The sequence below is a fragment of the Macaca nemestrina genome, chromosome 1 (assembly GCF_043159975.1).
Source record: "Macaca nemestrina isolate mMacNem1 chromosome 1, mMacNem.hap1, whole genome shotgun sequence".
Lineage (NCBI taxonomy): Eukaryota > Metazoa > Chordata > Mammalia > Primates > Cercopithecidae > Macaca > Macaca nemestrina.
Genome location: NC_092125.1, coordinates 212,471,602 through 212,488,386, shown reverse-complemented (window position 1 = coordinate 212,488,386; position 16,785 = coordinate 212,471,602). Strand labels below are relative to the sequence as shown.

Sequence of the window (16,785 nt, the reverse complement as noted above, 5' to 3'; positions counted from 1 at the left end):
CAGCGTCCTCCTGGCTACCCTCTTACCCCATCAACAGCCTCGTTGGTCCCCTCCTGCCTCCGCTGGTGCAGCCTCCACCAGCAACTATCGCTGCTGCCCGGGGCTCCCCCTACCCTTGTCACAGAGCCCTGGCCCCTCCGTCTGGAGTTCAAGGCCACATTGCCTCTGGCCTCATCCCTGCCCATCTCCCTGTCCCCTCCATTGTCACCTTCCCACCATTTGGAGCTGGTTGCCACCTTCCCGGTTCCAGGGGTGCTCTGCCTCCCCGCCTTTTACTCGAGGCCCCCTCCTGCAGGGTCCTTCCTCCCTAGGCCTTCTCAGGAACGGGGAGCAACTCCAGGGACTTTCCGTGACGCCTATTCCCCCAGGCCCTGCTGGTACACACCTCTCCTGTCCCCAGCTGCCCCTCATCACCCATCATCCTACTGTCCCAGCTGTGAGTTCCTGGTAGAGGGATCTTGGACTCATCCCCATCTCCTGGGCCCCCATCGGGTCCCGTAAGTGATCCCTTGGCGCCCCCTTGTGGCCATATAAGGGGATTCACTGAATATGAGAACAGGAGCAGGAAGTAATTAATTGAGCACCTAATGTGTGCCAGACACTGTGTGCTGTATGTTTGATACCCACCAGCTCATTGAATCCTCACAACAAACCCTTGGGAGAAACACTACCACTCCTGTTTTACAAAAGGAAACACTGAGGCTCACAGAAGCTAGTAAGTTTTTCAATGCCACCCACCCAGATGGTGCCAGGACTCAAACCTAGGTCTGCCTGACAGCACAGCCATGTTCTTCCTGCAGTGGGGAAGGGGCCCAGGGTGCAGGGAAGGACAGTACCCCGGGGAGGACACCACGGGCCGTGCTCACATTGCTGGTGGCTTGGCTTTGGAGGTGTCCCCAGGCCCAGCAACTCTGATGGGGATAGGCTTGCTCCTTGCCACCTTGGCATCCCTGGACGTCTGTCTGGGGTCAATCTGGCCACGGTTCACACAAAGCCAGGCCCAACTCTGGGTACAATAGCGATAAATAGAATTTATTTTATACAACTGTTACCGACATCCACACGGCCACAGGGGCTTCCAAAATGGGTGTTGGGGCTGGGAGGCTGGCCTTTGGCTTGGCGCCTAAAAAGTGTGACCAGACACACAAGGGCTCCCAGCAACTGTGCCTGGCTGCCCCCTCCATGGCGGTCGGGGGAGGCAAGGCCTGGACTCTCGGCCAGCTGAGACTCTTGGCCTAGAGGGCCCAGCATGGGATGGCAGGGGTTAAGCTGGGTGCTGGCTGAGGAGTCAGGTAGGTCCCCATCCCCCATGAGGGGGTCACTTGTCTGTCACATGTAGGCAGTGGACAGGGCATTGGCAGACCTGTGGCAGAACTGGAGGGTCCAGGAGGCACACTGGGCACAGCCAGCTCCCTGCCCCTCACCCCACCTGGGGTTCCAGGGACCTCAAGAAGCAGGGTAGGGTGACAGGAGGTCCCTGGGAAGAAAATCCCACCTTCTAGGGCAGGTGCATATAATCACAGTCTTCAGTGACCTCTGAAATAATCTTGTCCATTTGTAGCAGAAGCGCCCAGAGAGGGAGAGTGACTTGCCCAGAGTCACACAGCAGAACCCAAATCGGAAACCAGGATCCAGCTCCCATCCCAGTGTTCACTCCCCGACACATCATATCCACCTCGTGCTGCCTCCAGGGGGTAAGCTCTCCGCACGGAACTGTCTCAATCTCTCTCTCCCACCTTGTTCCCTCTTGAGTCCAGAGGGATGCTCAGGGGTGATGGAGGCCCTGGGTGGGCCCAAGCCAGGCCCCCAGTCCTGCTTCCACTGAGCAATCCCCGCCCCAGCCCGGACCCCCAGGCTGGGGGTAGGGATGATGCCAGCAGCTTCCCCGATCCCAGGTCTGGACGGCTCTGCCCTGCAGAGATAGCCCAGATGGGTGGACCACAGGGAGGGTGGGGAGGCAGGGGGCAGCCCACAGGCTGGTGTTGGTCTTCAGGGCAGAGGTCCCGTCTGCCTGGGCTTGACATGGCACCTTCCCCTTGTGCTTCTGTGGCCTCATCTGCAGGGCAATGGGGGATGGAGACACCATGAAACATGGCATGGTGGGTGGCTGGCACCAGTGTGCCCCAACTCTGCCAAGTCCCTGCCTCAGGGAACCCCACCCTAGGAGAGGGTCCCACCCTTGGAATTCCAGGCTCTGGGTCTTTCTATCCCATTGGGAACCCCTGAAACTTCTTGCCACCCGGCAACTGCCAAGTCCCTTTCACACTCCCATCAAATCCTCCAACAATAAGGGCAGAGGTCGCAGGGAGGGGCCGTGGCCTGCCCAAGTCACCCAGCAACTGAGTGCCAGGGGCTCAAACCCAGACACATAGCTCCCATCCCAGAGAGGTGACAGAGCAACAGGGAGGAATCACCTCAGCCCCCCACACACCCCCACCCTCTCCCACCAAACACAAGCTGAAGGGCTGGGTCTAACCTGCTCAGCTTCACCTTCAGAGGGGGTGGCCCGGCTAACAGCCCTGCAGACAGTGGTGGTGAGGCAGGCGGCAAGACGGGAGAGGCAACGGGGCGGGAGACACAGGTGTGCAAAGTCACTGGCTGTGTCCAGGCCGGGCGAGCCCCACCCCTCCTGGCCTGGGGGGACCTCTTGGTCCAGCCTCAGCTCCCAGCCTCCCCGCCAGCTCATCCCCTCCCGGGTACGGCTCCCTCAGCACCAGCCCCAGGAGGCTGCACGTACCAGCTGGGGCATGTGCTGCTCAGATGCTTCCAGCTGGATCTTGATCTCGGGACATGCAGGGTCCCCCAACTTGCCGGCGTCTGGGTGGGGTGATCGAGAGGGGCCTGGGGAGGGGGGCAGGAGGGAGCCACCTCACTGGCCGCGGGGAGGCACCAGGGAGACGGGGGCACAGGTGGGCGGTCGGCACCAGTGCGCTCCAACCCCACCCTTAACTTTCTTCCTTGCCATCCCCCATCATCCTCCGAGACCCTTCCAGAAGAAACCAGCCCTCCAATCCGCCCAGCCACCCTAAGCTGGACAATGACCTGCCCGCTGTCCTCCAAGGCAGGGGCAGTCACATCACACACCGACTGTGTGGGGCATGGGACCTGGTACCCAGCCCTGTCCCCCTCCTACCCCAAGGGTAGCCCTGCTTCGTGGGGAAGCTGCCCTGTCCTGGTACCTGGGGAGCTGCCCCCACTAGTGGTGCTGACACTGTCCTCCAGCCACGTGCTATAGATGAAGGAGTCCCGCTTGTGAGGTGTTCCTGAGGACGACACGCTCTCCTGGGGAGGGGGTGGAGAGAGGGAGGGAGGTTAGCCCATGCCCTTGGCACTGGCTAGGGCTCCCTCCCAGCCCCTCTCCCTCTCTGCACTCTACAATCCCCCACCTGTACCCCCTGCAAAGAGGACGGGCCTAGCCATGTCTGCCCCAGGGAGATCACAGGAGGAGAGAGCCAGGGCAGGCAAAGACCCGGGCACACACCACCCACTGCCACTCATTCATTCAACCAACATTCACTGATGTTCTCCAGGGCTTGCCACTGACATAAATCAGGCATGGGCCCTGCCCTCAGGAGCCTGGTATCTGGGAGGCAAGGCAGGCTGTGAAGAGACCATTGTAATTCTAGACTCTGTGCCGCAGCGGGCAGGGCCTGGGTCGGCACCGTTTCCAGCTGCACCTGTTGTATCTGGGGCAGTGCTTGGCAAGGAACAGGGGCCCACTGATGGTTTACAGAATGAAGAATGACAAAGGGTGTTCCGGGCAAAGCCCAGGGACTGTGAGAATGCAAAGGGGGTTCCTAACCTACCCTGAGACTAGGAAATCAGGGAAGGCTTTCAAAAGGAGGTGTGTGAGACTCAGTCAAGAAGGATGAGTCAGAGCCAGCCTCGCAAAGAAAGGAGGAGGCAGCAGAAGAGTGTTCCAGACAGAAGAGATGGCACACGTGCAAAGGGCCAGGGGTGCAGTGAGCCTGGGAGGCTTGGGGGGCCACAAGGGAGTCCAGAATGTCTGAAGTGGTGAGAGAGGAGACTAGCGAAGAAGGGAGTGACCAGATCTCCAAGAGCTCCAGAAACTGAGCTTTCTGTGGACAGTGCTGGGGAGCCATGGAAGGCTTCTGAGCAGGGGAGGGTTCGTCTGCACTGCGCCTTTGGGCCGGGTCCCCTGATCACATCTCAGCCACGCCCAGGCTCGTGGTTCTACTCAGGGCATCTCCAGGCAGCAAGGAGCCCCCTTCCAAGCTCCTGTGGAGCCCCCGACCCCCTGAGCCTCTCACCAGGCCTGTGTCCTCTCCATCCACACCCTCCGTCTCCTCCACCACGCTGGCGAAGCTGCTAGCACTGGATGAGGAGCGGGAGAAGTCCTTGAGCGCTTCTGCTCTCTGCGCAGCGGTCTCCGCTCTACCACAGACAGCGCCCCATTAGCCGGTGTCCACCCCGAGCCCCTCCTGGGCCAGGCCCTCACTCCCTTGCCCTCCCCAACCCGGGAGGCCCAGCCTGTAGCAGCCAAGCACCTTTGGGGACCCCTTACAGATCCTTGGGCCTCTGAGCCCCCCAGACTCCCCCTGCAGCCTCCTCCTACCCCCGCTGTCCTTCCTAATCCATAAATCTGACCATGTCCCTCCCCTGCTCAAAACCCTCTCCTGGTTCCCCATTTCCCCAGGTAAAGCACAATGTCCTTGGCCTGATGTTCAAAAACAGCAGCAATTAGTGACACTAACGTCATCGGCTGCACGTCCACTCTGCGCTAGGCACTGCTCTACGTGCCTTTACCCGAATTATCTTATCACTATGATTATTATACCCATCTTCCAGATGAGGAGACGCCAGGCATAGAGGGGGCAGGCACACAGCCCAGGGTCACTCAGCACAGGTGGGAGGGCAGTGGATGAGGTCCAGGCAACTCCACAGTCTACTCTCTTAACCCCACAAGGTTTTCATGCTCAGGGCCTCCGCGCCTCCTGCCTGGAGTCTCAGTCCTCTCAAATCCCGAAAAGCAAATGTGCCTTTCAAAAATCAGCCTAGGGCTCCAGCTCCAGGAGTCCTTCTCCAATTCCTCCTCCCAAGGTGAGAATGACCCTCCCCACGCTGGCTCCTGCATACCGTGTCTCCCCTGCCCCTGCCATCCTTTCCTGACTGTCTGTTTGCCTACTCGGCTCTTTAGCCTGGGCTGAGTCCTCTCGATCCCCACAGAACCCAACACAGAGGCAACTCAGGCAACGGACACCAAATGCAGGGACAGCTTCCTCACTGGCCTCTCTGCTTCCATCCCACCCCACTCCAGCCTCTTCTCCAGAGAGCAACCTCGGTCAGCTTCTTGAAGCATCACCCTCATGATTAAAATCCTCCCAAGGCTTCCTGTCACACTTAGGATAAAAGTCAAAGCTCTTAGGCCAGGCGCGGTGGCTCATGCCTGTAATCCCAGCACTTTGGGAGGCCAAGGCAGGCGGATCACAAGGTCAGGAGATCGAGACCATCCTGGCTAACACGGTGAAACCCCGTCTCTACTAAAAATACAAAAATTAGCTGGGCATGGTGGTGGGTGCCCGTAGTCCCAGCTACTCGGGAGTCTGAGGCAGGAGAATGGCAAGAACCCAGGAGGCGGAGCTTGCAGTGAGCTGAGATTATGCCACTGCACTCCAGCCTGGCGACAGAGCGAGACTCTGTCTCAAAAAAAAAAAAAAAGAAAGAAAAGGAAAAAAAAAGGACAAAGCTCTTTTACAGCCTGCTAAGCTATAAGCCAGTGTCTGCCCCCCTCTCCAACCTCCTTCCTGCCACCATCCAGCACAGTGTCACAATGTCTGTCTGGGCCCAGCCCCTCAGGTACTCTTTTTTTTTTTTTTTTGAAGTGATAGAGTCTTGCTATGATGTCCAGGCTGGAGTGCAGTTGCAGTAGTTATTCACAAGCATGATCATAGCTCACTGCCGCCTCAAACTCTTGGGCTAAAACCATCCTCCTGCTTCAGCCTCCCAGGTAGGTGGACTCCAGGCATACGCCACCACTCCCGGCCACCCTTCTTTCTGTCCCTGGAGTGTGCCCCAGGCCTCTGCACTGGCCGAGCTCCTCACCTGAATGCTCTTCTCTCTGCCGTGCCAGTCCTAGCAGGGCTGGCTCAATTCCCAATTCAAATGTCACCCCATGGAGGTGTCTCCCCTGAGGACCCATCTAAAGCACCCCTGCCCCCAGTCCTTCTTCATCCCCCCCAACCCTGCTTCGGGTTCCTCCTATCACCATGATCTGGAAACAGCTTATGAGGCCATGTTTTGGTGGACCTGCGGCCGTGAGGCGGGGACCTATGTGCAGGGCACCTCTGTGCCCCAGAGCTGGGCGCGGGGCTGGGCGTGCACAAAGTGTTCGGTGGGTATATGTCAAAGGAGGGCCCCAGAGAATGCCCAGGCCCCCCTGACACCCTGCTGCGGCAGAGTCAAGGCTCCTGGGCTGTCCTGGGCCCAGGCAGGGGAGGGGAAGGACGGTTCACCAACTCCCAAGCCCCCAAGCCCCACGTGCCCTGAGCCCCAACCTGTTCTTGGTCGTGGGCATCTCTGGGGAGCTCTGAGTGGATGAGTTCTCCGACTTGGGCTCCTGTGAGACGTGCCCGCTGTCTGGGGTCTTCTGACCAGCCGGAGGGCTCTCCCTGCAGGGCACATGGGGGCAGCGGGGGGATTCAGCTCCGGGCCCGGCATCAGGGGTAGCATGAGGCCCAGGCGGTGAGGGGGGTCACGGTGCCTCCTGCCTCATACCCACACCCCTATCCTCAGGGCCAGCCCTGGAGCAGTCTTGTGGGCTCCCTGGCGAGCCTGGCCAGTGATGGGGTTGGCACTGACGGGGCTGTATGGGACAGGGATGGGACTCCTCCCAGGTCCTCTCCACAGGAGCAGGTACAGCTGTCCCATTATGGATAAGGAACCTGCCCAGGGACGCACAGCTAGGACGTGGCAGTGCCAAGACCTGAACCCAGGACTCACAGCACGTGGAGCTCTGGCAGCAGCAAGGACAATGCCCGCTCCCCTCCTGGAGCCCTCTCAGGGGGCCTGGCCCCGGCCTCACATGCAGCGCCCCAGGTCCCCACAGCAGCCCCATGCCATGGGTTGTGTTCTTGTCCCTTTTCCAGGTTGGGACAGTAAGGCTCAGAGGAGCTCAGTGACTCACCCAAGGTCACACGTGGTTAGTACCACGGAGGCAGTACTCACACCCAGGAGCTAGCCTCGGAATTCCGGGGGCAGCCCTGCTGCTGGCCTGGGCTCACTGCCCTCATGCTGCCCACACTCGCTCACCCCCAGGCCCATCTGTGGCCACCCCAAACATCAGCACTACGCCCTCCCACATGCACTGGGGCCGTGGGAAGAGCATGGGTGCTGGCCCTAGACAGATCAGGGCTCAGATCCCAGCTCTGCCCATCACTGGCTGTGTGACCTGGGCAAGCCCCTTGACCCCTCTGACCTATGGCTTCTTGATCTGCATGTGGCACGTTAGGTGACGTGCTGGCCCTGGTGCCCGACACACAGCAGAGACTTGACCACACAGCTGTCACTAGTGGGGACAGAGAGGCAGAGGGGCGGGCACTCCCTTCTGCCTGCTCTGCTTTGCCACCGAATGGGGATCAGGGATGGGGGTGCAGGGGAACGGGGCACTGTCCCCCCCTCACCCACCTCTTCTCCTGCACCTCCTGTATGTTCTCGATGCCAATGGCGCTGCTGCGGCGGGAGCCGAACGGGCCCGACTTCTTCCTCGTGGGGCTCTTCCCAGGGACAATCAGTGACTGTGGGGAGAGGCCCCAACTCAGTGCCACCTTCCCTGGGAGCCCCAGTGCCCCCCAACATCCCCTCTGGGGACCTTGCTGCCCCAGGCCCTGAAGCAGAGTTGGTGAGCAAGAAAGAACGAGAGAAGATATTCATCCCCAGATAGGCCTCCCAGTTCACAGAAAGGGAAACAGTCCCCAGGAGGGCAAGGGGCTCTCCCAAGCTCACACAGCAGGACCACCAACACAGGCCCAGGATTAGGGCAGGGTCCTGAGGGGGCTGGGGTGGGAGGAGGCCGAGTCCTCAGAATGGCTACGGCTCCCTGCCCCGCAGGGCTCTGTGGGATCTGCAGCCTAAGGGCGGTGGTCAGAGCGTGGTGTAGCAACCCAAGCCCCACCCCGTGCCAGCTGGGGCCCCTTCCTGGAACCTCCAAATTGGGTGGGGGAGGTTCTGGCCCAGTAGCTGGAAGACCCCCCCCCCAGCTTCCCACACACTGTGCTGGGATGCCCCAGGCCCCAGAAGCCTGCCCCCAGCTTCTCTGGAGGCAGGAAGGGGTAGGACCCCAGGCCAGTTCGTGGCGGGGAGGAGGAGTCAGGGCAGAGGAGAGGGATGGCGCTCCATGCAGACCGGCGATATTGGGGGACGTGCGGCTGGGTGTAGGGCCTTTGGGTACCGGATCCTGGCAGGGACTGGGCCAGGGTCCCAGGGGCCAAGGCAGGGCCAGAAGCCCCTGGTGAGGGGCACTGGCTCTGGCACAGGTACCAGGCCCCAAAGCAGGTGCTGAGTGCCATCGGAGCTGCCGCCACTCCATCCCGCACGCCCTGGGGCCTGTCCCGGGGGCAGAGGGGCAACGTCCCCAATATGGCCTCCGTCCTGAGAGCGAGCAGAGAACAGCGCGTGCAGGCAGCCTCCAGAGCCGGCGGCCCCGCGGACGACAACCTCTTCCACGGTTCCTATGCCTATGGCACTGCCCCGGCGTCCGAATCTACTCGCACTTTTCCCAGGAATAAGCAATGACTGGCAAGCAGCAGAGGGCGAGGGCAGAGAGAGAGAGACAGAGAAAGAGTCAGAGAGTGAAAGAGATGGTGGGAGGGAGACAAAGAGAGGAGGAGAGGCAGGGAAAGGAGGAAGACAGACAGAAAAAGGACGAGAATGGCGCAGGAGGCAACGGGAGAGATAGGGAGGCAATGGGAGAGATAGGGCCAGGGGAAGGGAAGGCGAGAAGCATAAGGAGAGACGGAGGACAGGTGAGACAGGGAGAGAGATGGACAGATAGACCGTTACCCGGAGACAGGGACACGCGTGAACCAGCGAGGGCACACCAGACAGGCACAGAAGGAAATCCAGAGAGACAGGGACGCAAGGACACAGAGACAGGCCCAGGGAGGGTCAGAGACGGAGAAGGAAGACAGGGGAAGGCCGAAAGGAAAAGGCGAGGGTGAGAAGAGCGGAAAAGGGAAGGAGGAGAGGGAGCAAAAAAGACAGGGGCAAGAAGGAAGGAGAAACAGAGAGCCAAAGGGCAGAGAGGCCACAGGAGGGGGAGAGGGAAGGGAGGAGGGAACAAAAAAACAAGGAGAGAGAGTGGAATGAAAGGAGGAAACACAGAGAGAGGGAGAATTGTGCAAAAACAAAACAGAAATGGGTCCAATTACTGCCATGGTGGGTGCTGCTGGCCTGGTCCTGTCCCTGGGGCCCCTCTCGGCCACCCATAGGAGGCTGGGTCACTCTGGTGGAGAGGAAGGGAGGGGTTGATAAAACTGGGTTGGGGGGAGGTTGGGCCTGCTTCTCACATGACAGTGTGCTTGGTGACTGCTGGACAGCAGAGGTTGGGAGAATTCCCTCCTGCCATGTGACATAGCCTCACAGCACTGAGCGCAGGGCTTGGCATGCAGTAGACAGTCAATAAAGGATGGATGGATGGATGGATGGAGATGGATGGATGGATGGATGGGTGGATGGACGGAGATGGATGGATGGATGGGTGGATGAGTGAGTGGATGGATGGATGGATGGAGATGGATGGATGGATGGGGATGGATGGATGGGTGGATGAGTGAGTGGATGGATGGATGGATGGATGGATGGATGGATGGATGGATGGATGGAGATGGATGGATGGATGGATGGAGATGGATGGATGGATGGGTGGATGGATGGGTGGATGGGTGAGTGGATGGATGAATGGATGGATGGATGGATGGATGGATGGATGGATGGATGGATGAATGGAGATGGATGGATGGATGGATGGATGGGTGGATGAGTGAGTGGATGGATGGATGGATGGATGGATGGATGGATGGATGGGTGGGTGGGTGGATGGGTGGGCAGGTGGATGGATGGATGGATGGGTGAAGAGCACAGCAGTGGGTGCAGTGTCCTGGGGTGGCCACTAGGCAGTGGACAGCAGTGAGGCCCACAGCCATAGGCCGTATTCATCCATGTGCCCAGCACTCCCGAGTGTGAGCAGCAGAATCCCAGAACCTGGACAACGGTCAGTGATCACACAGGAGGTGCTCCCTCTGGAGATGCTCACACAGAAGCCAGATTCCTGACACACAATAGGCAGCCACACCACAGAGGCCCTGGCTGCTGCGGACACACAGTAGGAGGTGCTCACAGAAAAAGTACCCACACAACAGCTCACTTCCTGACACACAGTAGGTGTTCACTGACATCTAGGGCTCAGCACAAACAATGTGCTCATACAGCAGTCCATTTTCTGACACAGAGTAGGTTCTCACACAGCAGCCCAGGGCTGTGCACACAGTAGGCGCTCACAGAGTCGATGCCCACACAGCAGCCCAGGACCTGACACACAGTGGGTGCTCACAGAGTCGATGCCCACACAGCAGCCCAGGACCTGACACACAGTGGGTGCTCACAGGTACTCAGGGCCGGGCCCACAGTAGATGCTCACAGAGTGCACGTCCACACAGCAGCCCAGGGCCTGACACACAGTGGGTGCCCACAGCCTGACACACAGTAGGTGCCCACAGAAACCCAAGGCTTGACAGTAGGTGCCCACACAGCAGCCCAGTCCCCAGCAAACAGATAATAGATACTCAATAAGGAATGAGACACAGAGGCTGCCCCAGGGCTGACCTGCGGAAAGTCACACCTCAATGTATCAGGGGCCAGGAGGGGAGGGCCAAGGAGCTTGGGAAGGGGCTGCAGGCTGCAAGCTGTCAGCACCGCAGTGTCCTGGCCTGGGCACTTCACCCCCCTCCCAAGGAAAGCAGTGGCTAGACCAAATCCAGAGCCTAGGATAGGCACGTGGGCAGCAGGGCAACAGAGAGAGGGGGGCCAGGCCTCAGGAGGCAGAGGAGAGCTGAGGGCCCCCCTCAGGGAGGGACAGGGGCCTGGGCATGGGGAGGGCACTCACTATTCCAGCTGCCTTGGCCAGGTCGGGGTTGTTGGGCGCGAAGCTCCCGCTGTGGCTGGTGGACACAGTGTTGGGCTTCTTGTTGCTCAGCCCCATGGCATCCATGGACTGGCTGCGGCTCCGGATGACCCTCTGTGAAGCGGGTGGCGGTGGAGGAGGCACAGGATTCCTAAGGGCCGTCCCCTTGGGGAAACCCAGGAGCCCAGGCATCTGGTCCCTCCCCGGCAATGCCACTCTGGGTAAGCCCTGGAAATCCCTTCCCCTGGGCACGTGGACAGCAGGGCAACAGAGGGAGGTGGGGCCAGGCCTCAATTTCCCTGTGCGTCACATGAGAAGCAGGTACATATGGGGCCTGCCTAAGGGTAGCTCAGGTCTTGGCTCTGCCACCAACTTGCCGGGTGGCCTGGGGGACACGACTTCACTTCTCTCAGTCTCTGGGCCACACAGGCTGCTCTGTGCTGCGTGTCCTCATGTGGCTGCGTGAGGACTGCAGAAGATACTGAGTGCACAGAGAGCCCTCTTGACACCCGAGTTTCATTCCTGTTGAGGCCTCTTAGAGCTCTCCCGTCTTCTTTCTTTTCTTCCCTCACACCCTCCTTCCCTGTTTTTTTCAGACCAATCTATACCAAATGTCTGCTGTGGGACCAGTGCTTTACAATCACTCTGTCACTGGATCCCCCTGCAAGAAGGGGACTAGCAATCATGCCCATGTCACACATGATGGAACTGAGGCAGGGGCGAGCCCAGCATGCCAGGACCCATGCCCTCAACTGTGGACTCTGCTGCTTCTGAGAAATTATTTGACCTAATCTAGGTCCACCGTCCAGCACCTACCAGATGTGGGACCATTGGAGCCCTCCTCAAAGGAGACACCCCAGGTCCATATTGACCCCATCTGTCCTGTCTCCAGTCTCCAAGCCTCTTTCTCAAAGATGATCTATTACCCTCAGTTCCTGGGCAGGCCTGGGCAGCTGGACTAATTCCCTTATTCCAACCCATATCTCCAGCTGTGTGACCTGCCCTGGGTTGAGGGTGAGGTGTGACCAGCTGGCCAGGCACCTGGAAGATGGGCAGGTGGGTGGAGACGGTGGCAAAAAGGCTACCATCTGGGGCCCTGTAGCCTGGGTGAGTCCAGACCCTGTCCAGGAACTACTCCACTCCCCACACTTCTCATTTCAGACAGTAATTGCTGAGGCAGACAGGTAAGGTTTTGCATTTTGCTTTTTTTTTTTTTTTTTTTTGAGATGGAGTCTTGCTCTGTCACCCAGGCTGGAGCGCAGTGGCCGGATCTCAGCTCACTGCAAGCTCCGCCTCCCGGGTTTACGCCATTCTCCTGCCTCAGCCTCCCGAGTAGCTGGGACTACAGGCACCCGCCACCGCGCCCGGCTAGTTTTTTGTATTTTTAGTAGAGACGGGGTTTCACCGTGTTAGCCAGGATGGTCTCGATCTCCTGACCTCGTGATCCGCCTGCCTCGGCCTCCCAAAGTGCTGGGATTACAGGCTTGAGCCACCGCGCCCGGCCGCATTTTGCTTTTAAACTTATATTGTACTAACCTAACTCTTTTAAAGATAACAATACCTGTGTGAGGTAAGTTGCCATTACCCTACTCAACAGATAAAGAAACTGATGCTCACGGAATGCCCAAGCTGGTAAGTAGCAGAGCTGAGATTTGAAGTGTCCCTGCTCTTAAAGTAAGCTAAACCAGGGACAGGCAGGGTGGGTCACACAGGCCAGGTCCCTCTCCAATGATCATGGTTCACACACCCCTTCTGAGAACTCTATTTCTTTCTCTCAGTCAAGACAGAGCCTCTTCTTCTCTTCTCTGCCTGCTGACCTGGCAGCCTTTGTATCAGCAGCCCTTGCTGTCTCCCAGAATCCTCCAACCTTCAGCATAATTCCCAGGTGAATTCTCCACCTAGGCCCCACCTCCAACAGTTACTCCTCCTCAAGCCAGGGTCCCACCTTACACGCTGCTCCCTCAAACTCTACTCAAGGCAGACTATGTCCACAAGTGTAAGCCCATTGTAAAGCCCAAATCCACCTCGAGCCCGGCCCTCCTCCCAGACTAGGGCTTCCTCTAGCCACACCCCCACGCCACGTCCATTAGCCCTGGCCCCTGACTCCACCCCCAGCCACGTCCCCTCCCAGACTCTACACCCATGCGAGCAGCCTCTAGCCATACCTCCACACCATGTCAATGAGCCCCAGTCCGGGACTTCGCTCTAGCAACACCCCCTCTCAAATACCACCTCCAATGCCAACCGCCTCTAGCCACTCCCCAGTCCGGGACTCCACCCCCTAAGCCACGCCCCTTCTGCCAGACTCCACCCCCATGCCGTGTCCATCAGCCTCAGCCTGGGATTCCGCCCTAGCCGCATCCCTGCTCCCCGGCCAGTTAGACCTGGGGCCCTTCACCTTGAAAGACTCAAAGAAGCCGCCGCCCCCACTGCCATTCTCCATCTTGTCCTCGTCGCCGCCCAAGCCCATCATGGACTGGCTGTGGATGTGCAGTTCCTCATAGAGTGTCTCCAGGAGGGCTGCGCGCGTCCGCTCCTGTGGGCCAGGCCCGGGCCGTCAGGAAGGACCCCAGGGATCAGCCCTTCGGCCCACAGTTCAAATCCCGGCCACCTTTCTGAGGCACGGGACGCCTTCTCTGAATGAGTGGGGAGTGGGCAGGGCCCCTGCACCGCCTTCCCCCAGGCCACTCCACAGCTCAAGCAGCCCCCAGGGACCCTCATATGAAGGGCCCCTCATAGCCTCTTCAAGGTCTGGCTTCACGTCCCCACCCTCCAGGTTCACCCCCTACCCAGACCCAAGGTGTCCCCCATCAGCCTGCCCGCATCCCAGCATCTCCTGGGCACTCCTCACTATCCCTCCGGCTTCCTCTCCCCAACCTCCTACTCATCCATCAATCCATCCAGCCCCAAGTGTCCCCGCTAAGGCCAGGGTCTGAACATGGCTTTTCCCTTCCCAGAGACAGGACTGAAGTTCTAGGTTGGAAGGTGAGAAGAGGGTGACCCAACTCTTACAGCCCATCCTCACCTCCAGTTTGGCAAACTTCTCTGCCTTGTAGCAGGCATATTCAGCATTGATCAGCTTTGTCAGCAAAAATTCCTGGAACTCAGGCCCCTGGAAACCCCCAGTGTGGAGGAGATGAGAAACGGAGGTTCAGATGAACACATAAACAAGAGTCTGAACCCCAATGAGGCAGAGGCTGCAGCTCCTGAACCATGCTCTGCTGGGGACTGGGGTCACCCTCTTCACTCCCAAAAGGGCATCTCCCTGGGTTCAGCTCCCCAGGTACCTTCAAGGGGCCCCAGTGCCCTTCATGGCTGCCCATGCCCTCAGGAGAGCAAACCCCACAGATGTTAGGGTCTGAGTTGGGGCCTCGACCTACTGCTTCAGTCTAGGGTAGCTGAGCTGTGTACAGAGCTGAAGCCCAAGCTTGAAGTGTGCCCCTCCCCAAACATTTTAGAAGAAAGAAGAGATTGGAACTGTCAGAAAGAGAACAGAAATGAGGAAAGGCCAGTCTACTACATGGAAAGTATAAAACAATTGTGTAGTTTATTCTGTGACCTTGTGGGGGAAAAAAAAAAAAGTGTTTTCAAGATGAACAGAAAAGCCAGTCCCCAGTTGCAGTTAGGGCAGCCCAGCTGCCCTGGCACACAATGCAGCTTTGGGACCTCATAAGGCAGAATGTATGTGCACCCCCCAGGCCCCCACCCATTTTGTCCTGCTTTGCCCATGACTAGGGGCTGCCCCTCACCTTTCTGAACACGGCGGGGTCCGGGAGGGGGGGTCCGAAGAAGGGCACATCATCTCTTGCAGTGACAGAGACCTGGAAGGGAGGGCAGCTGTCCGTTCCTGTGGAGTCTGGGGTCTGCTCTGCCCCAGCCTAGCCAGAAACCTCTACTTTGCCTCCCTGGCCTGCCCCTTGGTTGGGGAGGCTCAGTGATTGTGGGCTGGATGAATGTTTCTTCCAGGGATTTCTGCCCTCTATCTTTTGCCCTGAATTTTAGTGGTGGAGAGGGGTGAGGGCTACAGGAATCATCGGGATGGTGAAGGCAGAGGAGGCTATGGGAGGTGGAGGACAGTGATACCAGGCCAGGAGGCAGAGGAGGGAAACTGTCCTCTCTGAGGGGGTGAGCTTTGGGGAAGACAGAGGGCATGGTGTGAACAGTGCACCACTGAAGCCTTCCATGGTCCCCCGTTACAGCTGGAAAAAGTGAGGCTCAGAGAGGCATCCCAGGGAGGGCAGAGCTGCAGCCAGGGTCCTTGCTGACGCCCCTGGGAGGCTCCAAGAGCACCCACCTTGTAGAGGGGGCCATCAGGGCCCCCGCCCTCAGCCTGCACCACTACGTAGGCATGCAGGAAGTTGGATGCGATCATGTCGGGCACAAAAGGAGTGTTCTCATCCTGGAAGACCACAGCCACGATGTCGTTCCCGATGTGCCGCTTCCGCTGCAACTGAGCACAAGGCCACGGGCCTTCACGGTCTGGCCACAAGGGGCCCACTGGGGAGAGGGGTGCCCGCAGAGGTTTAGGAGGGTTTGGGGTAGTCAGAGGGCACATCTAAGGACCTGCTTTCCCCAAAATGATGTAGCAAAATAAACTTGTCTTAAAACGATTTTAGTTGAAAAATGGCCTGTTTGGAACAACGTACACTCTTCAGGTGACGAGGGTACACTAATGTCCCAGACCTCACCACTATTCAATTCATCCACGCAATCAAAACCCACTTGTGCCTGGACATCTATTGAAATTACAAGAACAATTCCTGGCCGGGCGCGGTGGCTCAAGCCTGTAATCCCAGCACTTTGGGAGGCCGAGGCAGGTGGATCACGAGGTCAGGAGATCAAGACTATCCTGGCTAACATGGTGAAACCCCGTCTCTACTAAAAATACAAAAAACTAGCCGGGCGTGGTGGCGGGCGCCTGTAGTCTCAGCTACTTGGGAGGCTGAGGTGGGAGAATGGCGTGAACCCGGGAGGCGGAGCTTGCAGTGAGACGAGATCACGCCACTGCACTCCAGCCTGGGAGACACAGCGAGACTCCGTCTCAAAAAAAAAAAAAAAAAAAAAAGAACAATTCCTGTAGGTTTTTTGGAGTGCTGTGACAGACGATGAAACCAAGGCCGAGAGCAGTGACTTGGAAGGTGCTATAATGAGCTATAATGAGCTTGGGGACTCGAGCCCAGGTCTCTCGGTCCCTAGACCCTACCTCTCAGCCCTCCTATATCAATGCCCCAAACATGGCCCCCGATTGAATAAACAGGCTCTACTTGGTACACATTCATGTTGCTAAAATGAACACAGACCCTCAGTAAAAAAAATTAAAAGACACTAAAAATAAGGAATAACTATTTCCATTTTTCTCACATTTCCCTTTTATTCCCTTGGGCTGGGGACCTGATTGGGAAGGCAGATAGCCCTGTAGGAGGCTCAGGACAAGGGGACACACTTCTGAGTTCAGTTCCTGGAACATGCTTTGCATGTCCTCGAGTCCAGGCCTTTGCAGAAGCTGTTCTCGACACCTGGAACATTTCCCTGCCTTCTCCCAGCTCCTTCACAGTCTAAAAGTCACTTTCTCTTGAAAGCTCCCACCTCTGCCAAGACTACACGTCCCCACATGACCCCATGATGCTCTCCACTCCCCGTAAAGCACC

At 58.4% G+C, this 16,785-nt stretch overlaps 1 protein-coding gene across 39 annotated transcripts in view; it reads right to left on the bottom strand.

Moving 5' to 3' along the window:
- Nucleotides 1-1,011: 1,011 nt before the first annotated feature.
- The window catches only part of RAP1GA (RAP1 GTPase activating protein), a 74,373-nt gene continuing 58,599 nt past the window's right edge, over nt 1,012-16,785 (bottom strand). For 5 of the 39 annotated variants that reach the window (XM_071099034.1, XM_011743674.2, XM_071098994.1 and 2 more), the window contains 12 exons: nt 15,432-15,587; nt 14,887-14,958; nt 14,163-14,249; nt 13,536-13,673; nt 11,120-11,251; nt 7,645-7,754; nt 6,516-6,629; nt 4,272-4,395; nt 3,180-3,282; nt 2,738-2,841; nt 2,477-2,519; nt 1,012-2,056 (listed from right to left, as the gene is read on the bottom strand). In XM_071099034.1, coding sequence (XP_070955135.1) covers nt 2,511-2,519; nt 2,738-2,841; nt 3,180-3,282; nt 4,272-4,395; nt 6,516-6,629; nt 7,645-7,754; nt 11,120-11,251; nt 13,536-13,673; nt 14,163-14,249; nt 14,887-14,958; nt 15,432-15,587 — 1,149 coding nt within the window. In that variant the 3' untranslated portion in view covers nt 1,012-2,056; nt 2,477-2,510. Of the gene's footprint in view, nt 2,057-2,476; nt 2,520-2,737; nt 2,873-3,179; nt 3,283-4,271; nt 4,396-6,515; nt 6,630-7,644; nt 7,755-8,496; nt 8,752-11,119; nt 11,252-13,535; nt 13,674-14,162; nt 14,250-14,886; nt 14,959-15,431; nt 15,588-16,785 lie in introns of all 39 variants that reach the window. The other 34 variants (XR_011625045.1, XR_988022.2, XR_011625085.1 and 31 more) reach the window with 17 other exon arrangements.